The 24,548-nt window shown below is 41.3% G+C and overlaps 1 protein-coding gene across 3 annotated transcripts in view; it reads left to right on the top strand.

Annotated features, from left to right (window-relative positions):
* Positions 1 to 860: 860 nt before the first annotated feature.
* Positions 861 to 24,548, top strand: part of BMP2K (BMP2 inducible kinase) — a 40,122-nt gene continuing 16,434 nt past the window's right edge. Inside the window, exons 1-9 of one of the 3 annotated variants that reach the window (XM_033160841.1) lie at positions 861 to 1,372; positions 13,390 to 13,508; positions 15,642 to 15,747; positions 16,115 to 16,257; positions 17,649 to 17,770; positions 18,720 to 18,801; positions 19,541 to 19,673; positions 21,715 to 21,818; positions 23,058 to 23,137. In XM_033160841.1, coding sequence (XP_033016732.1) covers positions 1,183 to 1,372; positions 13,390 to 13,508; positions 15,642 to 15,747; positions 16,115 to 16,257; positions 17,649 to 17,770; positions 18,720 to 18,801; positions 19,541 to 19,673; positions 21,715 to 21,818; positions 23,058 to 23,137 — 1,079 coding nt within the window. In that variant the 5' untranslated portion in view covers positions 861 to 1,182. The remainder of the gene's footprint in view (positions 1,373 to 13,389; positions 13,509 to 15,641; positions 15,748 to 16,114; positions 16,258 to 17,648; positions 17,771 to 18,719; positions 18,802 to 19,540; positions 19,674 to 21,714; positions 21,819 to 23,057; positions 23,138 to 24,548) is intronic. The other 2 variants (XM_033160839.1, XM_033160840.1) reach the window with 2 other exon arrangements.

Below are 24,548 nucleotides of genomic sequence, written 5' to 3'. Positions count from 1 at the left end.
AGATTATTTTATGTTTTATAGATTTAATATGCTGTAAACCGCTTTGAGATTTTTCTTAAAAATACAAAGCGGTATAGAAATAAAATGAAGTGGAAAAAAACACACACAAGAAAACCAGCAACACCAGCAGCCCAGAAACTCCATTATAGTCCTTCCACCCCAACCCCCTCCCCCTACTTTAGCCTAACGGTCCTTTTCCAACGGTTTCGAACGTTCGCCTCGCAAGAGAAAAAAAAAATCCCGGCGACAGCAACAGGAGCACGTGAGCGCCCGCACCCGCCGAAGCAGAGATGGGCGGCGCCAGCGAAACCAAAGCGGTTTCCCCTCGAAACCCCACCACTCACAAGCACGTGCTACCCAGGCGTGGCAACCTCACTTCCGGCAGCACGGAGCGGCGTTGCGAAGAAGGCGGGGACTTGTTAAGAAGAGGAGGAGGAAGGGAAAGAAAAGAGTAATGAGCAAGCCATGCGCGTGCGCAGACCTCATTTTTGGGGGGGGGCGAGGCTCGCCTTTCCCTTCCTTCCCTCAGGGCAATGATTCTTCCCCCCTCCCCTCACAACAACTCCCTTGGCTTGCGCGAAGGGGTTAAAAAAAGCAAGCACGGAGACGTTGGAAGAAGTATTTGACAGCAGCGAGAGAGAGAGGGCCACGAAATCCAATTCGGGTTTTCCCTCTCGATCTTTACGTCGGCCGCGCGCGCGCGCCGGAACGTTAAAGGGCGGCGGGGTGCGCGCGCGCGCGCCTGCAGCCTCGTTCTGGAGCGGGAGGGGGTGGGGTCTCTGCGTCCCTCACAGCGTCTCTCTCTTTTTTTTTTTCTGTGAGGGAAGAAGCGCGAGAGCGCGCGCGTGTGAGAAGGGGAGAGCTACGGCGCTGCAGGCGGGGGTGGCCGAGGCTCGGCTCGCCTCGGACACATAACACGCCACTTTCCTTCCCGGAATGTGAGGCGCGGCGGAGCCGGGGTTGGTTGTCAAGCGCAGGTTCCCACAGTAGCGGCGGCGGCCTGGGGCTCCCCAGTGCGGGGCCGGGCGCTGACTGACTGGCGCGAGCCTCCGCGGTTCCAGCCCCTGAGGGAAGAAGGGGCGGCTCCTTGGGCGGCGGCGGCGGCAGAGGCTTCTTCTTCTCCCCCTTGCCCCGCTCCTCCTCGGGTCTACTTCCCCAAGCTCGAGACGCTCCTCGCCCGCCATGAAGAAGTTTTCTCGGATGCCCAAGTCTGACGGCACCGGAGGCAGCACGAGTAGCGGCGGCGGCGGCGGAGGAGGAACGTCGGCGGCCGTGTCGGGCTTTGTGGCCGGAGGCGGGCCGGCCGTGGGCAGCAGCAGGGTCTTCGCCGTGGGGCGCTTCCAGGTCACGGTCGAGGAGCTGCTGGCGGAAGGTGAGCTGGGCAAGAGGGCCGGGCAGGGTTGGGCTCTCGGAGAGGCCTCGGAGGGCGCCTGGGGCTCCGCCACGACCCACGTCTCCACCCTGACCCCCCGGTATCGGGTCCAAGGACTCCTTGGGGTGGGGTCTCGGCTGTTGCCATGGCTCGCAAGACTTGCTGCGTTCAACGCCAGCTGTTGGTAAACCGAGGGTGGGTGTGGGTGGGAATCTCCACGGAGTTGCCGAACCCCTAAGTTGCGATAAGTGCTGCAGACGTGTTCTTCCTCACACCCCTCCCCGCCTCTTTCTCTCTCTCTCTTCCCCTCCCTTGTGTTTTTCTGATGTAAGAACCCCGCATGCTACTCTGGGGGAAGAGGTGCTACTACTGCCAGATGCGGATGCCAACAGCGCTTGGCCACACCTGGCTGCACACCTGGTGTCGTTGGCCATAGCTGCCCCCTTGAGCAGCATCGGCTGCAAAGCCAGGAAGGCGAATGCCTTGCTCTCAAAAGCGCACCTTTGACACGCCCAGGACCGGTGCCCCCACCCCAGAGGTGGCGTGTGAATTGGGGCGCAAGTTCGACAACAGTGTATATATTATGTTAAGGCTCTGTGCCGAAGCAGCTGTCTGTGGTGTAACTTCCTCCGGCTTAACCGCCTGTGGGCCTCAGAGAGGCACTCTTCTTACCTTTGGGGAATAGGGAGGGGATCTAACGCCCCCAAACTGAGTTAGACCCCACCCACCTTTTTGTTTGGGTCTATGAAAGCCACCACAATGTTCATTATAATCCCCCCCCCCCCCGGTCATGATTGCCTGCGCTGATGTCCTTTAACAGTGGAGTTGTGTGTTCTTGATGGTCAGTGTCAGACTTGAGCTGTGTGCACATATATTAGAAAATACTGTAAATCCCATGGAACACAGTTTTGGTAAACAACATTTAGATAAGGATGTGTTTTGCAGGGAGGGTGGAATCATGTGGCAGGTGAAAAGCACTGTGAGGAATACACAGGAGTGTGTTGCCTTGGAGGACCCAGCCACACTAGGTTTTATAGAGGGAGAGGGGCTGTGTGTGTGCACTTTTGTCCTAGAATGTGAGGCAGAATTTCTTGCCATATTGTGGCATTCACTCTTAAGAATTTACAGTTTAGTTACAGCTGTAAATAAAATAATGAATCTGAAAGGATTATCCTGAAAAACAGCTTACAGGAGTATCCCTTTAATAAAAATAAGGGAAGTGGCCCTGAATTTGTGTGTCCCTGTAATACACACAAAACACAACACTTCTGTTGTTTATGGTGCATGTAGTTTATGGTGCATGTAGTTTCCATATCTTTTGACAAAAAAGAGTTGCTGCTGCTGCATTTGAGACATAGTGTTAATCAAATAATGAATGTACAGTATTGTGTGTCTTCTTTCTTGAGGGAAAATTTAATTGTTTTTAGGTTTGCAGGCAGTGCCATTCATCTTGGGGGCATGGCTAGCCCAAACACAAACATGTGCCTTGTGGGGGGTTATTGTAGATACATCTGTCATTTGTGGGGATGATAGGATGCAGTAAAGTCCTATATTGTGTTGGGATATATTTCTGTTCTTTACCCCTAGAAAATGGACTATTTTATTGATGTTGAAAAAGAACAGAAAATTCTTTCCAGTAGCACCTTAGAGACCAACTGAGTTTGTTCTTGGTATGAGCTTTCGTGTGCATGCACACTTCAGATACCAAAGCTCACGAAAGCTCATACCAAGAACAAACTCAGTTGGTCTCTAAGGTGCTACTGGAAAGAATTTTCTATTTTGTTCTGTACAGTATTATAAAGTATCATCCTGAAAAACAGATTATTTGAAGTTACTTCCCTTAGATGGTAAAGATCCTGTTAAATACTATCATTTTGGTGCCTAAATGGTGCATTAAATAATCTTTAATATTTGTTAGTCTTATAGTCCTTATTGTGGGACAAAGGTACCATAATCCATGCCCATTTAAGAGCAGCTAGATGGCAGCTTCATTGGCACAGGTGAAACGTCTCAAGTCTAACTTTCATCCTGAAATTTTAATTGGTACCCACTTGATTGGGGAAGGTGCCTTTCCTCCAATGTATTTTCTGTGGTCATTTAAATGCTTTCCTGTGTGAGGTATAAATGCCATACACCAGGAGTTAATATAGATGTCTTGTGGTTTTAAGATATGCTGGGGAAAGTGTTCAAAGTAATAAACAAACAAACCAACACCTGAACAATCTTCAGTTCAGAAACATTTTGCAAATGATCCATTTGCACCGTGGATAGCACCCATGCATGTTAGAACCTGATAGATTTAATAGAGCTCTGTTTCTCCCCATACCTACATACTGGCAGTGCATGGGATGTTAATAATAATAATAATAATAATAATAATAATAATAATTTTATTTATACCCCGCCCTTCCCAGCCAGAGAACCGGGCTCAGGGCGGCTAACATCAATTAAAATCACAACAAAAAACATAAAAACGATCAATTTAAAATAACAGATTAAAATACAAATTTAAAATTCAATTAAAACTGCAGGTCTCAATTTCAAAATAACCCACCAATAAAAGATGAAGCATAAATATTAAACAGAAACCAACCCAAAGGCCAGGTGGAACAGCTCCGTCTTGCAGGCCCTGCGGAATTGGGAAATGGGAAGCCTGTTCATGGTTCCTTTATATCCATCCAGCCCTTCCTTTTTGCCTGTGGATTGAAGTCTGAAGTGCTCTTTACTTATATGCTAGTATTCAGTTAAGTAGCTGGTTCATAATGAAGTTTGCCATTAGGTCTCCCCCATTCTCCAGTTTTTGTTAATAATCCGTAGTATCCAGAATCTCTGAAGCAGCCAAATAGCTCAAGTGTTGATTTTTTTGTTTACATATTTTAAATGAAATAGAATTGAGAAGTCTTCAAGTGAATAACCTGTTATCTGCAAATACTTGTGTGTTAGCCCTATTCTGTGGTTGTGTTTGAAAGAAAGTCTCAAATTGCATAATAGTGTAATTTATTTAGCTAATTTAGAAAATAAATATTAGCAAAGCTGATAGTAGCAATTTGCCTTTCTGATATGCTGCAGGTAGTTAAATTTGATAAAGTTACTACAGGCACGAACTAGCCAGAGTTAAGCATATGTCTCATTGACGTCAGTGAGCTAGAGTTAAACTTCTTGTATTTAAATAAATTGAACTTGAAGGTGCTTAACTTTATTGGATAGATGCCCTATTCTTACTATAGATTATCTTCAGCTTATTTTTTCAAAAGTTGTGTTGGAAACAGAAGTTTGCCAGAGTTGTGAATAATTGGTATTTCCCAGCAGGCATGAATTTGATGGACAGTATTTCTGAGTAGTTTTTTGTCTTGCATGGCAGTATTTGAATAATCATTGCGAAACAAACTGCATATGGTCAAAGAAAAAATACTGGTTTGTTGTGTATTGCTGGGGTGGGAAATCTCTAACCCATGGGCTAAATTTGGCCCACAAGGCCTCCCCATTTGGCCTGCAAGGCTGTTTCAGGCAACCTATACCCATCTGTCCTATACATGATGCCATGAGGCTGGGCTGAAAGGGCTTTATAGACACTGCTTGTTGGTTGTGTATGTAAAGCCCCTTGTGCAGCACTTCTGAAGTATCAGACAATTAGCTGATTGTCAGATACTGTGCAAATAACTTTGCAAGCCATGTGCTTGGAAAGCACTTAGCACAGACCTTGCAAAGCCCTTCGTGCAACACTTTCCAAATGCCCGACAACCAGCTGATTGGGAAACGCTGTACTCACTTTGCAAGCCTGTGTTCAACACTTCACAAAAACCTAGTGCAGGGCTTGCAAAGCTTATTCAGCCTTGTGTGCAGCACTTCCCAAAGTCTGACAATCATCTGATTGTCAGGTGTTTGGGAAATGCTGTACACAGGACTGAGCAAGCCTCATTGACCTATCTCCCCCATCCTCATGGGCCAACTTTGACAGGTGTCAGTCATCTGAAATAATTATGATGTCTGATGACTGGGCACAAGAAAGGAATTTAAGCTGTAAACAGTTAAAGGTACAGAATACATAGAAAAATAGTAAATAATGTTGTGCAAGTACTTGAACAAAAGATTGCCACCTCTGAATTTCAATTCCTTTTTCTTAGGCAGTGTTCTTGTACTCATAGGAAAACACCTTTGGATTCAGTTGTGGGTGAAGATTTGAGTGGCTGAATTAAGTGCTGTAGTCTCTTTTGTGAGAGGAGGGAAAGTAGTGAGTTTTGATGGAATTCAAATTCTCCCACAGGTCCCAGGATAGGAATACTTTGGTTGGGCAGCTCAGAAACTTGAAAGAGCTCCTAGGAGGAAGGGAAGCCAGGAGGCCCAATATACAAGATTCCAGAAAATGGATGGATTTGTCAGTTGTGGCTTCAACATTCACGGCAGCCATTGTGACCTAGCCGAGCCAAAGGCAGTAATGATGGCCAAGAAGTAAGGGTGGTCAAAGTGTTCTCAGCAGTGGGGCAGGGAGAGAATCAAGTACAGGGCCAAGCATAGAAATTATTTACTGTTACGCAGCCTTTTTGTGGAGCACCTGAATGGAGCTAGTCATCAGACAATCTAAAAACCTCTGCTCTAGTATCTTTTAATGCTTAAATATTCAGCTCTCTGGTCTGAAGTTCAGATCTGTTTGATGCTCTCAGAACTAGTATAGGTGGCGTTGTGGGTTAAACCACTGAGCCTAGGGCTTGCTGATCAGAAGGTCGGCAGTTCGAATCCCCACGACGGGGTGAGCTCCCGTTGCTCGGTCCCAGCTCCTGCCCACCTAGCAGTTTGAAAGCACGTCAAAGTGCAAGTAGATAAATAGGTACTGCTCCAGTGGGAAGGTAAACAGCATTTCCATGCACTGCTCTGGTTCACCAGAAGCGGCTTAGTCATGCTGGCCACATGACCCGGAAGCTGTACGCCGGCTCCCTCGGCGAGTAACGCAAGATGAGCACCGCAACCCCAGAGTCAGACATGGCTGGACCTAATGGTCAGGGGTCCCTTTACCTTTACCTAGTATAGGGCACTAAAACCTTGAAATGTGGAAGATGCATTCTTATTGGTGTGGGGGGGGGCAGAGGAATGGACTTTTAAACTTTTCCTGTGCAGTTTCCTCCTGCCCACCTGGATGGCAGATAGGTGTTTAGGGGTGGGGAGGGTTTTTTAAAGTGGGAAAACACTGGATTGGAGGAAGGAAGGAGAGGAGTTTTAAACTGGGTGGAGTGGTTTTGTGTGTCTGAGAGAGAGAAAGACAAAGAGAAAAAAATGCTTGGATGGGAGAGGAGAGGGATTATATCTTGAGGAGAAATGTGTGTACAGAGAAAGAGCTAACACCTCAATCCATATTATCCCTCTCACAATTGTTTTGATTTAAAGAAATATTACAGGAGAAAGTATGACAGAATTAGCAAACAAAGTTTATTAAGGGAAATAGAAAACAGAATGAGTGCATATCTGACATTGTATTTATGATTCTGAAATAGTTCCTGTGTTAGTGTCATAAAAAACTTTGGTTTATTGAGATAGTAACAAGTTTAGGCAAGCCTTGAAAGATTGGAAAAGGGGTATGGGTGTGGGTGCTTGCCACAGGGAGACTTCTGCAGGTGGGTAGACAAAATAGGTGCCTTTGACTTTTTCCATTCTCAAGAAACCTCGTGCTCATCAGCAGCAGAGGACTTGGGATCAGATCAGGAAGTTATCCCTGCATGTTAGTGTATATAGTGCAGTAAAGGGAACTTTTCAGGAGTTCTCCTTACTGTCCCTCCTAAAGGCCTCCACTCAAGTTCTGAACAGTGCTACCTGACTCTCGTTCCTGATTGACTGGAGCCCAAAACAGGAACAATTTTGTTTAAGAGCTAGAGATGTATTGCAGCATTTTGTTTCAGGTTTTTTATGTGTGACATGGGTAGGTAGATTTTGTTTGGCCTCCGCACCCCCATTTCCCATGGTTAGATGGAACCATAGCTGTCAACCCTCCCTGCTGCTTCCCAATGCTATAATAAGGGAATTTCCCGCAAAAAAAGGAAAGGTTGACAGCTGTGGATGGAACCTAGGCTATGATCAACAACATTAATCTAAATATGATCAACTCAAATCTAAATATGGAGCTACATGCAGAGGTAAACTAGCTAGCTTTGCCTCCCCCCATCAGCTTGAAGAACAAGAAGGTATAGAGACTTCCCCACCCCCATCCTGATCTGTCAGAGACAAGCTTGTCCCTGTCCACCACCCGCCCTGACTTAAGCTTAGAGCAGGATAGAGGATCAGATTTTCCTCTGACCTTGTGCTGTGTTTGAGATATCTGTTTGCCCAATAGATCACCCTAATTTAGAGAGGGATATGGGGGTTTAGGATTTGGATACAGACTTATTCAAATTAGACCACTTTGAAATCAGTGTGAAAAGTTGTCAGTCATTTCAGTTGGGTCTCACAGAGCCTTTTGCCATACAAACAACTACCACTTTTGGGAGCCACTCACTATGAAGCCATGAATTTTCTTATTTGCCATAATTCATTGCTTTGCCCAAACTCGAAAACTGTACTTACCAGCTTTGGAGTAAGACAGAAGTATTGGTCTTAATAGTCTTGGCTTGTTCCTAATTTGATAGCCATACTTTTCTGGTTTGAAAGGAAGGAAATCTCATGGCTTAGAAATCTCATGGCCTAATTACAGCTTGAACAAAAGGGCTGTGTATATCTTAATTCAAGATATGATAATCTGAACCAGCACAGTGTGTCGTGAGATTTTGGCATAGCTGGATGTAATGCACACTGTATGGTAACCAGGCCAATATAGGGACTTAAAGGAAGGCATTCCATGTGGCTTCCAGCAGGTTAGGAGCTGCTTGGAGGTGTTTGTGCCTTAACATATAAATAAAAGGCTCCTAATGTGGTAAGAGGTTGCAGCATTCTATACATCTCCTTTCATGGTGGCTAAAAACTAGTGTTACTCTTAAATTCCATTTAAATTAAAAGTTCTCTGTATTTATACAATCTGAATATAGGCAGTTTAAAAATAAGGTTTTCACTTAAATATCTTTTCTAGTGAGGTGGGCTGGGAACCTTCAGTAATGGAAATATTCTGCTGTTATATTTTTGTACAGAGTTCTCATTTTGTATGAAAGCATTGTTCCAGAAAATTAATAAGCAACAGCAAATAGACACATTATCAGATTTTGCTGTTTCAAAGTTACTAACCATTGTATATCATGTACAGTATGAGTGTGTGTGTGTGTGTGTGTGTGTGTATAATATGGCGTTTCTGTGCACTGCTCTGGTTCGCCAGAAGCAGCTTAGTCATGTTGCCACATGACCCGGAAGCTGTACGCCGGCTCCCTCAGCCAATAAAGCAAGATGAGAGCCGCAACCCCACAGTTGTCCATGACTGGACCTAATGGTCAGGGGTCCCTTTACCTATCTATCTATCTAGCTCTCTATAGTGTTTGTGTGTGTGTATATGTGTATAAGTTCTCTATTTGTAAATGTGTAAGTGAATTAAAACCAAAAGTATGCATAATCCAAGTGTGCTGAATCAGTTTCAGGCTCCTATTCTCTTTCGGGGTGTGTTTGAGTACCCTTTAATTGCCATATGTTGCATATTGAAAGCAAAATCTTTGAAAGCTTGTAGGAAGGATTTTTGAGAGAATGGCCATATTTTTTCATGCCACACTAAACAGGAGCCTGCCGCCGGCTTACATGCTCCCCTTTTCCCTCATCTTTCCTATGCAGGTGAGGAAAGGAGTTTAGGAGCATTTGCTCCTTTAGTTTATCTGCATTTTGTTATGTCTTCCAAACTAGCAAGTGTGTGTTAATGGAGACTACATCCTCCCCTCCATCCAAAGCAAAGGATTGCCCCAATGCCCAACCAGTTGTGACAATTGCTATGAGGTAGGCAAAACCACCGCATGAGGTAGGTAAAACCACCCAGTGAGCAAATTCCTACCCAGCTGCTTAAAGAACGCCACCACTGTAGCCACAGCATAGTCATTAACTATCAGCTTAAAACCCCCCTGCAAAAGAACAAACAGGTAGTGCCCCAGGTGCGGGCTGCTTAAATGGGCAAGGGGCGGATCTGAGGGAAGCCTACCTGCTTTGTCGGCTCTGCCCCCTGGCACAGCCCAAGTCCCCAGCCTGCATCCCCATTCTAGGATCCGTTCCTGATAGGTGGAGGGGGTTTAATCCCCCACCGCCTACCAGGAAGGGCACTGCTGTTCAAGTTCCCTCGTCAGGGCCCCCAGTGAAGCCTCTGCTGTCTTGCAACGCTGCTGCACCAAGAAGGGTTAGCGGATTTGTCATGCCATCCAAACCAGCAAGTGTGTGTTAACATTAATGGTGCCTAGTTTCAGAGTTTGCTTAAACTCAGGCTTCTTCAAACTCGGTCCTCCAGATGTTTTGAGACTACAATTCCCATCATCCCTGACCACTGGTCCTGCTAGCTAGAGATCATGGGAGTTATAGGCCAAAAACATCTGGAGGGCCGAGTTTGAGGAAACCTGTCTTAAAGCTATACTTGCTGGAGCTGACTACCGTGATTTAAACTTGCCATTGTTAAAATGAACAACAGTCAGGTGTGCCCGCAAAAGTTTATTTTTGGGGGGAGGGGGAGGGGGCTTGTACACTATGTTGATTGGGCCCTCTGCCCCACTTGCATTTTTACTGTGTTTGCGTGTAGAAAGCCAAACGGTGGCTTAATATATATGAACAAAGGTTAAAGTTCTTAGATCCTCTTCTCCAGTCCTGCTGCTGTTGTACAACGTGGGGCTGATGCATATCCAAATCTATGTTTGTGGTTGGTCTTCCTCCAGACAAATTATGAGGCAACCAAGATTTGTTCTCAGTTTACCTTTTTTGTTGTTGTTTCCACTTCTCCCATGTTTTCTAGGCACGGGTCTGAGTGGTTTTCTGTTTTCCCCATCACTTTCCCCAGGAAAACCTGCTCTTTAGCATTGAATCAGAGCGAACATCAATTGGGCTTCCTTGCTCTGATTCATGGAAAGCATGGGAGAAGCTGAAAACTTCTTGAAGCAGAAGTGTGTAGGAATACAGGCTTGGATGTGAAGAGCCATGTGCTGCTTTTCTTGTCTTAGTTGTTGAGAGTCTGGAAACTTAGATCAGCAATTCATTTGCTGAAGTTTAAAACTAATATTACATAAATGTTGCTCTGCACTACAACTTAAGTTCAGACAGTGCTAAGTATTGAGGAACAACATTGCATATCACTGTTTGTCATGAATATGGGTTTTGATGTCAAAATTTGTCTGAGAGTGTATTACTTTGAATGGAATTTGGAAATTTGGGAAATGGCTTCATTCTTTGAAGATATTTGGACACATGCTTTGAGTGGAAAAAGCTTTGATATCTCAGTTTTTCATAAACCTGAAATATCTTTCCATGATTTATAGTAAGGAATGTATTGAGGATATTAAAGGGCCCACAGTTCTCTAGTAAATGTTTTTTGTTGTTGAAAAGTAGGTTGTTTATACTATGCAAGTTATATTTTACAGTCGTTTGAATTAGCAGGACACTCAACTCTACTTATACAGTAGTGATATAAGCTATAGCTACATAGTGATATACCGGTAAGCGCTTTCTTGATTAGACTGATAGCAGTTAAATAATGTGTAGCTTTTTTTTTTTACCTGTGAGCGACAGTAAATTGTCATTTTTCAGATCATCTCAATTTATTGATTGAATTGTGATGGAATTAAAACTGTATATATTAGACTATGTTGCCATCTAATGGCATAAGAGTAATTGCTTGCATTTTCCCTTCAATATTTTCCATGTTGCATGTTATGGAACTTTGTCTGCAATTTCCCAGCGAGAAAATTGGTGGGCAAACTTTACTGAAAAAGTTTGCCCACCATTACTGCTCTTCCCCTACAGTGCACAGCTGCAGGTGTGTGGTTCATGCAGGACAAGGAGGAACTGTGTGTGCACAGGAAAAGTCCTTGGCACTGAACAGGGCCTCTTTGGCAGTTTAAATCTAAAAATGATTGTAGGAAGTAGGAAGCTTGAACTAATGCTTCAGTTGAAGAAGTGCAATGTGTCTTAAGCTTTTATCTGATTTGCCTTCAAAACAATATTTTAGAAAATTTCAGTCACGTTCAAAATCATCTTTCTTGGATGCTTTGGCTTGTATCCAGTACTGTGGATGTGTTTGTGCTACAGAACTTCCTGTTCTCTCCTGTGCCCTCCAGTCCCCTGTTCATCCTTAAAATCAGTTCTGCAGGGTTGGGATAGCCTGCTGAGGAGACTGTGGGAGTGCATGAGGGGGAGATAAAAGGAAACCAAAAATCCATTGGGTGAATGGAACTCTGCTAGTGCAGCATTGGATCCAACCTTTCCTTGCTAGCATGTCCTTGATTATCTGGTTATGCCTAGTAAAGTTTCTTTTCTCACTTGCCTTTATCTGTACAGTGGAACCTTGGGTTACGTACCGTCCTCCTTACGAACGCTTCGGGTAACAAGCTCTGCTAACCCAGGATTAAATGCTCCTGGTTGCGAACTTTGCTCTGGGATGCAAGTGAAAGTGGTGCGGTGGCAGCGGGAGGCCCCATTAGTGAAAGTGCGCCTCATGTTAACAATGGTTTCAGGTTAAGAATGGACCTCCGGAACGAATTAAGTTCGTAACTGGAGGTACCACTGTATCAGATTCCAGAAGTGGCAATGGCAGCATGATTTTATCTTGGTTTGTAGGGCAAAAGCAGACCATAGTTTGATAGTTTAGATGAAATGACAAAGTGGCTTTCTGCAAAGCAGGGAGGGATGGGAATTGTTGCATGCAAAGGAGAAGGGAACACGCAAGCCTGAGGATCTTTGGGGTTCATTCATATTGGGCCAACCATAGCCTAAATCTTGTTTCATGTGAAAAGTTACTGGATCACTTGAGGTACATGGTCTATGTACGGTAAGTGTTGATTATGAAGCTGTACAAAAGCTGCTGAGATAGGCAAATTGACCTATTTGGGACAGATAGGTGTATTTGCATGGTCAAATTTGCTTCCACACTAAAAGCTGACTGAAGGTAAACCATAGGGGCATAATGCAGTGAAGAGTCTTGCTGTCTATAAATAGCAGAGACATGACCAGTTTCAGAAGTTAGGTATAATATGCTTTTTACCTTTTGAGGCTTACTCTTCTGGCAATAGGACGGCAGTCCATGGGGGTAAGTTGGTACAGGGTAGATACTTACGTTGTGAGTTGTCAACTATAGCTATATAACTGTAGTCTTTATGTGCTGCTGAACATCTTGTAAACGGATAAAAGCAAGTCATAAACACTGTTACACAGGTTATTTTTTTCCATACTGAAGATGGTGGGACATAAAAATACTTGAATGTTTTAGATATTACAGTCCAAAGAGAAAAAAGTAGTGCCTTGATAGATGCTAAAGATTTAAAATTTGTAGTTTGTATTCAAATCCACCTGCTGGAATGCATTTGAAATTTGCAGTGTTTGGATGTGAGGGTATAATGGCAGCTTGGATTTTCAATCTGTTTTTCCAGATAGTGTTACGCTCAGCTGAATCCATATTAAATGTTTCCAGAACCATTGTAACATTTTTCTTCTTTTGTGTCCTGTTCAATCTTTGGAGCCATCATAGAGATCCAGCATTTCACAGCATTCACACAACTCTTCTGTTTCATTTGGACATTGGTGTAATTAAAAATGTCAACAAATACTGGTTTGGCTTACTAGTCAGCTGTGACTTCTAGGTCCTCTGCCTCCTTTAGGTCCTCTCCATGTGCACAGAGAAGGGACTAGGTCTTGTTTTGTTTAGTAGCAGGAGGCTGGCTGGCTGTATGTATGGTAGAGGTTTTCTCTGAGGGCCCACTATCAATCTTCAATTCATTCATACCAGGGGTGGGGTACAATAATAGTCTTTTGTCCTTTATCTTGTCATTTCATTTCAGATTCTCATTTGTAACTCAGAAAGAATATTTTAAAATATTTATACTTAAGCATGTTAACATGTTTATAGACCTAGTAAACTTTAGTCTCTGTTCTTTCAGGTGGCTTTTCCACAGTGCTACTTGTGCATACACATGGTGGAGTCCGATGTGCGTTGAAACGAATGTATGTTAATAATGTGCCTGATCTCAATATCTGCAAAAGAGAAATAACAATAATGGTAAGTAAAATAATACCTTATTGTCAACATATTTTTTCCAGTATATATTATTGCTTTTCAAGAGAAAACAACAACAGCATAAAAACATGCAAGTTCCACCCACTTGCAGAAGAACAAGGAGTTGAAGGGCTTTTGAAGATATCCAAAGTGAAATAAATTGGACTCCAAATGGCAGAGGACAGAAGCTACTTCAGACGGTGTTCTGCAGTCTTGGGAAGGCAGACAAAAGATGAAGACCCTCTATATATATGTCCCATCACATATTCCATGAGTGAGCCCCAGGCAGCAAAAAAGTCAGAAGGTTTTTGCCTTTCCTTTGGCCAATTCTATATTGAAAGCCATTTTTTTCTGCATGCACAATACGGGCAACTCATTTTTTATACCAAGCATGCATTAATATAAAAAAGTTTGAATATGTTGGCTTCACTTGTATTACTTTCAAACAGACATAGGAATGTCTGTGGGCAAAAGCTTCAGAACCCCTGGCTGTGCTGGAAGAGAAGAGAGGGGGAATGTGTGACCCTGGGAAAGGCTAGGCTTATTCATTTCTTTCTAAATCATAGTTGAATGTGGTCTAAACATAGTGTAAAAAGTAATAGAGGTTATCATAACATTCACGGGCAATACACAATACAGATTACTTTTCGTAGTCATTATACTAGGGTAGTGTGAATGTAACAGAGGCCTGGTTTGACCACCATGTTAAAGCATAATTAAAATTAAATTGTGGTTTAATGTGGTTCAAAAGGTGTCACTGTACTCTTTCCCCCACTCCTTCCTTTGGCGCACTGGGAAGGAAATGCACCAGAGGCTGACTTCATCGTTTCTACAAACCAGTACTCATTTTTGTTTTCTCTTCTTGGCGTCTGCCCATTGTTTGCTTGAAGAGAAAAAAACTACAGGGGTAATGCAAAGTCAGTCTGTGGTCTGTTTTCTCCCCTGCGCGACGAAGGAAGCAGTGGTGGAGTGCAATGAGACCTTTTGACCAGCACAATTCTCATTCATGTAAAACCATAATTTAATTTTAATTATGGTCTAATGTCACTTCTGAACCAAGCCATAAATTCTGTAGTTTCCCACCTCTTCAAATCTGTAACTCCCCTTTTAAACCTAACCTGCAGCTCTTGTTCTGTTTTCTCACAACCGTTTCCTTCCCTTCTTTCTCAGGGTACACCTACAATCCAGACATACTGGTTTAACAGTCATTTTGTTTTCCTTGAGAACCCTGGGAATTGCAGTTTTGGTGATGAGACAGAGATGTTGAACAGAACTTCATCACCTGTATCAAATAACAGGCAGAGGAATCTTGAACTGCTCATGCAGGGGTCCTTATTGTGGACAGTTCATCCCACAGCAGCACATTGTCCAGTAGCTCCATTTGACCTTTGGGAGGGGGGTTCTGGTGGGGGAGGAACAGGGGTCTTTATGGCGGAGGAACAAAAAAATCAGTTGTACAAGCTGCCTTCTGCTTGCACAACATTGGATACAATCTTAAGCTATTTACTTAGTCTCTATAAATCAATTTGTCAAACTGTTTAGTCAAGATAATCATGAGAAGCAAATGTTTTAAAGTGCTGATAGACCTATAAAGCCCTACATGGTTCAGGTCCAAGTTATCTGAAAGAACATATTCCCTCATATGAAACCACTAGTGTTTTGAGAACTTTGGGAGAGGACTTCTCTCAGTCATGGCACCCTCACAGGCATACAGGGCCCTCTCAGTGGCTGCTCCAGGACTTTAGAACTTACTACCTAGATAAGTTAGACTGGCTCCCTCCTTGTTCTTCTGTTGGCAGGTGAAAACTATTTTGTTTCAATAGGCTTTGGGGTAGCTGCTTTTAATGAAAGGGATGGTGCCATGCTGCCTTTATTGTAATTATCAGTAGTTTTAATAATTTTAAAATATATATACCCCCCCTGTTTTTAGTGATTCTTATGTTAATCTGTAAACTGCCTTGAGTCCTGTGAGGGGAAAAATACGGGATATAAATAAATATATAACAATAATAGTAATATTTTAGATAGCTTTGACTATGGCATTTTAGGCTAATTACGGTAATGCATGTATCCTATTTTTTCCAACCCTTAAAAAAAGTTTATTTCTTTATTCCTAAACTATTCTTCCTTTTTCAGAAAGAACTGTCTGGGCACAAGAACATTGTAGGGTATTTGGATTGTGCTGTTAATTCTGTTAGTGATAATGTTTGGGAAGTGCTCATCTTAATGGAATACTGTCGTGGTAAGCCTCTGTCACTTTATATTGTCTAACACACAGTAATTACTTTCATATGATAGTCCTTGCTATATTAAAAGTGCAATCTTACTTGCTTTTTTATTCTGTGAGATCTTTTGATGAAAGGTGGTATATAAAATAAATAAATAAATAAATAAATAAAATAAAATGTATTTTCAGAAGTAAGTCCAACTGAATTCAGTGGGGCTTATGCCCAGGCAAATGAGAGTCTTAATGTGGTACTTCAACTTTTAAAAAACAACGCTCATAGTTGGTCAGAGATTTAAAATGTTTGTGTTTTGAATAAGTAGTGTTTTCACTGTGCTAACATCCCCTTTAAAATATTATTGTAATATCTGTCTTCTTTTTGTAGCTGGGCAAGTAGTGAATCAGATGAACCAGAGATTGCAGACAGGCTTTACTGAGCCAGAAGTGCTAAGGATATTTTGTGATGCCTGTGAAGCTGTTGCTAGGCTGCATCAATGCAAAACACCCATTGTTCATAGAGATTTGAAGGTGAGAGGAACTGAGAGGAATTCTGTACTTGAAAGGAAATCTCTGTATTTGACTCCTGTTTTATTGCATGTAACAACACTAAGTTTGAATTAGATTTAGGTACGCCTGTCCCTTTTCTTTTTAAAGCTATTCACCAATTTTGAAAATCCTTGAAGTTCATGTGGTGATACAGTTGGGATTTCTTGTTTTGAACAGCTGTCTCCAAAAGTTTAAGAACAACTTCATTGTTTTTGTACATTGTTTTTGAGTAACTGGATTGAAATAAGATATACTTTGGTATTAATAGCAAATTGAAGTGCATCGCTTAGGAGATCATGTGCAACATCCTTAGATTTCCTTTTCTTTGGATTAGGAATGGGGATAGGGGGTTGAAATTTTGCTCAACCTGGGAAGAGCTCTTCACTCAAATATTTGAAGATTGCAAAGGTCCTTTAAAGTTGAAAGAGGCAGTGCAGAGAACCTTTTGGTGCTACTCAGCTAGGAAATGGCAACTTTGTGGGAGCTGTATATCTGTACTTTTCATTCTGGCTTTAAAGGGCTAATGACCTTCAAGGCCAGGAGAAAGAGCTCTTCTGCTAGCCTTTTAAGGTCTGAGAACAGACTGCCTAAATTTTTGCAAGGGATGTATGGGCATGGAAAAATAGCAGGAGGATGAGTGGATTATTACTTTTGGATCAGGTACGAGAAACCTGTAGCTTCCAGGTGGAGTTGGATTCCATCTCTCAGTTCCACTTGGTATGTTCAGTGTTCAGGGACAGTAGGAGTTGTTCAGCAACTTTTGGAGGATCATAAGTTATCCACCCCTAGTTTAGAGGGTATCAAACTTTGCTACACCATATGAATAACCACCAATAATGTGTTCGTAATTGAAGGTTTGCCATTGTTGAATGATAGTATCAATCTGAACAAAACATGGCAGTGTAACATGCTGTGCTTAGCTTCTTCATTTGGTTAGCACCCTTTAACAATTGGATCTAAAGCTTACATGCATTTGGCAATACTTTTTTTTCTTTAGAGCAACCTTGGTTCCCAAGATCTTGGACTACAAATCCATAGCTGTCAACCTTTCCCCTTTTTTGCGGGAAATTCCCTTATTATAGCATTGGGAAACAGCAGGGAGGGTTGACAGCTATGCAAGTCCCATCATTCCTGACTAATGGCCCTTCTCACTAGGGATGATGGGACTTGTAGTCCAACAACATACTGGGATCCAAAGTTGAGTAAGGCTGCTTTAGAGTATTTAAACTTGGTCCTTCAGTATTGGTGCTGAAGTATGAACACTTTAAAGTGCTACTGACCTGCCAGATTAAGACATTAAATGACAAGTGACTGGTTAAAAATTAGGAATGCCTTCCATTTTATATGTGTATGCTTTTTTCTTTCTTTCTAAGGTTGAGAACCTTTTGTTGAATGACAGTGGAAACTATGTCCTCTGTGACTTTGGCAGTGCCACTAATAAATTCCTTAATTCTCAGAAAGATGGAGTTAATGTAGTTGAAGAAGAAATTAAAAAGTAAGTTCAATTTCTTAGGGCAGCTTTTTAAACATCAGTATTCTGACAATCCTAGAATTATCTGTTTAATAACAATAGAAGCCCCTGCATGGCAACTTCAAAGTGTGGTTCTACATATGCATAGGTTTTAGATGTTTTAGAAGGTAAACATCATAATATGGCAAAAGATCCAGTTTACCACATGGATATATATCTACATCTGGATATGAGCTTGTATCAATGTCTTTTAAAGAAGTATAAATACATTAATCTCTCTCTTGAGTGCTAGATGCATGATTTTCTGTTCCTTTCTCCCATGCATGTACTGTTATGGTAATCCTTTTCATGGTCTCTCATTCCAAGGGTCAGTCCATGAATAGGGATTAGATCAGTTCTTTGCTATTTAGAACACCAATTTGTATACGTTCTGTGATTATAGTGCACTTTTTCGATAGTATGTTATAATTGTGGTTTGAATTCCCAGTTTCAAATTTACTGTTTCAAATCAGTGCATTCAAAGACCTATAATAACGTAATTATAAAAAATTGCATTCAAGTGCCATTGGGCCTCTAAGATACTTTTTTTCTTTTTCTTTTTGTTACCCATGGCTGCTGTTGCAGCTTTCATTTTATTAAAAAAAGAATGAGAAAGCACTTGCCCTCTAGGCTGCAGAGGTCAGTTTGAAAATCTGATTTCAAAATGGTAACGGCATGAAAAAAGGGCAAGTAGAAAGAAAAAGCAACCCTATTGACTTTATAAGTTCATAATTTTGTTACATTTTGAGGATACTTTCAGGATAATAATAAAAGTGCTCTCATCATATGTTGATACGTCAAAGAATTGTTACTCTTTTGCCCATATTGCTGAATTGCATTGCCCCAATCTTAGTGCAGTAATGCACAGTCTGAAAATTCAAAACAAGTCTATATTTTTGTGTTCACCTTTAATTATCCAATTATATGTTCTTAGGTATACTACGTTATCATACAGAGCTCCTGAAATGATTAATCTTTATGGAGGGAAACCAATTACTACCAAGGCAGATATCTGGGTAAGAAAACTGAATAATTTTGCTGTTGTTGAATAGTATAGAATTTATTGCATTTTCCCCACAAAATGTTTCTTTATTAAGCATAGTATTTAGATAAAAGCTTTATGAATAAAAACTGAAATGGCTTGCATATACGAATGTTTGTTCAGTCAAATATAGGGTAAAATACATAATCCCATTTAATAAATCATTATACTTGTTTCTTTGTGCTGAATCATGGAAACAAAACATTAGGATTCAATTTTTTGTAAAGTGCTTTAAATGAAAGCATTAGCAATTCTACTGTATATTTTGTAGCTCAAAAGGTTGAGCAGTTTACCATCTCTATGAAGCTTGACTGTGTGCCAGCAGCCGCAAGAGATGCTCTTAGCAAAGCTTTTTGTAATGAGTGAGCAACACTACCAAATTTCTGCTTAATAAATCTGTGTAAATCTTATGATTGATGTGCAGCAATGTCAAAAGTATATAAATACGTTTATAAACAAACAAACAAACAAACAAACACAAGTGCTGAGATGATCAGATTAACAAAAGCATTTTAAGAGTTTTGCTGTTCTTGCATTCATTTAGAAAACTGAAACACCTCTCATTAATTAGTTTGGAAGCTGTGATACTTCTATTATCACTGAAGTGTTAAGTTTTACAGTTAAATTGTTAATGGTCAAATGCTGCTTAAACAGTCTTGGTATTTGGTGATTTCCCCCAATAACTGTGTTTCACCTGCTGTTTCACTTCATAGGCTCTTGGTTGCTTGCTATATAAGCTTTGTTTCTTCACACTTCCCTTTGGTGAGAGTCAGGTTGCCATTTGTGATGGAAGCTTTACCATCCCAGACAATTCACGTTACTCCCATGGTATACATTGTCTGATAAGTAAGTAACTGAGGCAACTTTCAAATTACATTGTCTGTGAAATACTTTAATCTTTGATGGGGTGCTAAACCAAAAGTGAATTATCTTGCTGATTGAAGATTTCATTGCATAGAACTTTGCTGAGTACATCTGTGGAAATAATGTATGTTTGCTTTCAAGTATACGATCATACCGATATTAAGATAAAAGGGCAATCCCTCCCCAGGCCTTTTTGAGTGTTCGTTTCATTTTATTTTCTGCTCAGTACTTTGAAAGCAATATACATAATACATGTTGCATACATTATTGCATAACAAAATACATATTCAATAACGATTCAATCCAGAAGTGCCTCAACAAACACTAAAGGATATATTGGGTCAGATCTAAATTTTGCCTTCTGCAAACAAAGGCCTTTTTCATCTACGGAAACTTTTTGTGTTGGCAGAGGGTTCTCCTGATGGACAGTGAGGAGTTGGCTTTGATTATCGCTGTCCTCCTCCCAGCACCATCTCTCACACGGTTCTGGAAGGTTCTTTCCAGAAGAGGTTGAAGGGGAAATTGGTAGAAGTGTTTCTTCCTTTCCACCAGAGGCTTCTTCATGAGAAGAACTCTGTTTAGGATACTCCTGCTTATTGGAGTAATGCTAGGATCCAAGCCCCAGTGCCACAAAAACAAAATCTTAACCATAGCCTTAAAATGGAAAAAAATATAAATTGATGAGAAAATTAAGAAGGGAAAATAGGCCTCCTCCAAATGTTAATGCATAAAATCTGTTTAAAAAAACACACACGCAAGGTTCTAATATAATCAAAGGTATATATTTGGGATTTCCAACCCAATTTACCTAGCCAGGCACATTTAGAAAATGTGCCATGGATACTAGTCAGAAATTGGCTTTCATGGCATAACACAACATGGCAGCTGTGGGATGTGTGGCATAACATTGAATTAGACACAGCCAGTGCTTTTTTCTGGTGGTACGCAGAGGTATGCATACTCCTAAGCATTTTGTGAATCTAAGTTTGGCCTCATTGAGGGGCAGTATTTCAATATGAGTAGGAAAATGAGAATACCCTAAACATATTTTTTTTTTAGAAAAAAAAGCACTGGACACAGCACAGTTATTACTACTTTTCTTTGCCCATTCCAGCCTGGGACTAGTTCAGGTTTGCCATGGAGAGTCAGCGATGTCCTGTTGGTCTTGATTGTGGCGGTTATGCAATAATGCAGTCTCTCACTCTCACAAACACGCACACACTCACGAACACAATGATGGTGTTGCTGTCTAATAAACAGAGCATTTACCAGTACTATGAAAAATATACAAGGTTGCCACACCACACTCACTCTCCTGCACACACATACATACGGTACTTACTGTGCACTTACACGCATGCATCTCTTTCTCTCATACATACCCATTTCACATATACATCTCTTTGTCTCTGCCCAAGCGCATCTCTCTCTCTCTATTTCACATACCACATATTCATAATCTCTCTCTCACTTTCACCTTCCCCACCCCAAATGCATCTTCCAAGTGCATCCCTCTCTCACACATGAACTGCTATAGGATTTTTTCTGGGGGGCATGTGGGCAAAGTAATACACTGAAAAGGGTGATATGTGCTAATTTCTCAAAAAAATGAGAAGAATGGTGTCTGTATATTTTACTTTATATAATGCATCATAATAGAGAAGGCAGTTTTTTCTAGATTGTATGGTGCCCAATTAGTTTTAGGACCTGGCAGATGAAAATAAGAGGCCTGCTGAATCTTGTTTGAGCATTCGGTTTCCCACAGTAGGCAATATATGTCTTCGGGAAGCCCACAAGCAGAATATGGACAGCAGCAGCTGTTTCACATTGTTCTCCAGCAACTAATTTTAAGGCATGGTTTTATCCCCCTGCCTACCACAAAAAAACTGGTTGTGTGGTACCTGTCTGTCCTTAGAAACAATGAAAGCTGCACTAAAAAATCTGTTTGATTCACTTTTATCCTACTTTGCTAAATCTAGGCTTCTTTCTTGCTGATAATCTTTTAATCTGCTGTAATCTACAGGGTATATGCTTGAACCAGATCAAGAACAGAGACCTGATATCTTTCAAGTTTCTTACTTTGCCTTTAAACTTGCCAAAAAGGACTGTCCAATATCCAATATCAATGTAAGTAGATCTTACATAATGCTAATATTTTTAAGGTTAGTAAAAGGAATGGCACTAGCTTTTTGACTTTTTTTTTAAATGGGAACTCCTCCCCCCCCCTTACCAAGTGGCTCTAAATTTGATAATTTTTCAAAACATTGCCTTCATGGTAATTCAGAAAAAACACTGTGCCTGCTTTGAAAAGTAAATGACATTAACCAGTGGATTTTTTTCATATCAAATGCAATATAAAATTGTTGGATTGTCTGGGCACTTTCTCTTTTTTGAGCTTTCCTCTTGGAGATGTCAGGATTGTTAATTCAGTCAGTTAATGCAATTGGGTTGGTTCCCCCCCCCCATCTATTCAGAATTCAAGGACATAGTAAAACAGAATGTTGCTATAGACACAATTTAGCCTACTGCATGATGAACTCTGCAGGTGCAGCAAAGCTTTTGAATTCATTCTCCCCATTCCCACAAAAAATCCCAGTAGCCCTCTTGCTCCTAGGTGACATAGAAAGCTTCTGAAGCTAAAGGGAGTTGCAAAAGCCTTGGTCTTAAAGCTTAATTGATTCCAGACTATGGTTTGTATTTCTTGGCATACCAGTGTCAGCTTTTTACTAAGTAGATATCAAAAATATTATTTACTTATTATTATTTAATAAATTTATATACTGCCCTTCATCCAAAGATCACAGGGCAGTTTACAACATAAAAACACAAAACCTGTAACATAATAATAAAAAGTATCACCCTTCCAAAAACATTTAAAATGTCATATTCCTCCATAATTAAGGAATTCATTATGAAAACACCTCTAAATTTTAAAATGGTGGCTTCAGGGAATGTAGCTTTCTCTCCCCACCCCCACTCCCGGTGAAGCATTAACCACTCCCTGGACCCACCTAGGCATATCCCCCTGTAAGATACTCAATTCTGTCTCTCCCCACTGCACAGTTTACCATTTTGCCTCTTCCCAACAGTAAGCCAGTATTTCAAGGCCACTGAGCATTCTCAGTTCTCACACTGTTTTGGGGTATCCTCTTGGATTTTTTAAAACGTTTTTTGTACTTCCACAAACCTTGGGGGTTTCTTCTTGTTCATGAATGGCAATGTGCCGGGTATAAAAGGACTGGCAGTCAGAGAATTGAGCTCGATATTGATAGACATAATTATTTGCTACTGGTACTACTTATTTTGGAACTTGCTACTTATTTTACTTTCAGAAATCTAATAACGTGGTTAATTTATTTCCCCAAGAATTCTCCTCTCCCTTCAACACTTCCTGAGCCCCTGACAGCTAGTGAGGCTGCTGCTAAGAAAAGCCAAATAAAAGCTCGGTGAGTACGGCAGTTTTATGCACTTTTTGCATAAAAACATTGCACTTTAATATGGTAAAATCTATTTTTCCTCCCCTAACAAAAATTGTTTGAAAACATTTTTCCTTTTTCAGACATTGTTAAGCCTTGCTTGTTAGGTTGTCTTTTGTTGCTGTGCTGCTGTAGACTAGTACCAAAATATAAAGGATAACTGAATTCAGGAATAATCTTGGAAGTGTTCAAGACCAGCTGTGCACATGCATAGTCACAAACAAAAAGAGATACCTAATGTTGGCTAGCAAGTATTCTTACTACAGTATCTTTATGAAATAGAAAATAATATAAATACAAGGCAAATACATAAACTCACCAGAATAGTAGTGGAAAAATACTGGCTAGACTGGTGTGATTGTTGAGGTTGAATGTCATCCACAAACTTCTCAAAATTACAGGTGTATGAGGGGATCATAATAGTGGGTGGGAGTCAACTAACATTTACACTTAGTGGACACATCGAACCTAACTTAGCTCTACAGTATTCCGTGAGTCTACTCAGAGTAAAATTTAGTTGAAAACCACACAGTGATTCTGCATTCCCACTGTGCTCTGTCCTCCCCAAACAGCTTGGGATCAATCTTTGCTATGAGCCAGACAGGAGGAAAAGTTGATGATAATAATGGTGCTTCTGAAATGGGACCCCTAAACAACAACAACAACGGATATGATTAAGTATTATCACCATCATCCATATGATGCCTGGGTTCCCACCCACAAAAACCATTTGAAACAATGCCTGCTGTAGGGCATGGAAAAAAGACAGGAAAGGCTTTCCATACCCTCCTCCTCCCCCAAAATCAACTAAGGCCCCTCTCAAGCAGCTTTGCTGCTCCATGTGCATGTAGGCAATAAACTACAGCAGCAATTGGAAGATTTGCATGTTTCTTCCACATACCACATTTTCAAAAAGTGATTCAAGCAGCTACCTGCTCCACATGGTCAGCAGGCAACAAAACAAGTGACAGACATTTCATTTGTTTATTCCTTTACCCCAGTACACATATTCTTTAAAAGCCTCTCAAATAGCTGCCTGCTATTTAAATAGCAAGTGGATCCATTGACCAGAAAATGGTTTCTGCACATTTTGCATCATAACTCTCTTTCTTGGAGGACTAGAGACTTTTTTTGAAATAGGAAAATGCATCTGGGGGCATTGATGGGGGCCACTAGTGCAAGTGATTGATTGATTACTCCCACTATAAGAGAATGGAGATTGTGACAGTGTAAGGCAGGGGTCAGCAAACATTTTGAGCAGGGAGCCGATCCATTGTCCCTCAGAGCTTGTGGGGGGGCCGGACTATATTTTTTTTTTGGGGGGGGGGAATGAACAAATTCCTATGCCCCACAAATAACCCAGAGATGCATTTTAAATAAA

Source organism: Lacerta agilis, chromosome 9, assembly GCF_009819535.1.
Source record: "Lacerta agilis isolate rLacAgi1 chromosome 9, rLacAgi1.pri, whole genome shotgun sequence".
Classification (NCBI taxonomy): domain Eukaryota; kingdom Metazoa; phylum Chordata; class Lepidosauria; order Squamata; family Lacertidae; genus Lacerta; species Lacerta agilis.
This window is presented reverse-complemented; position numbering and strand designations above follow the sequence as displayed.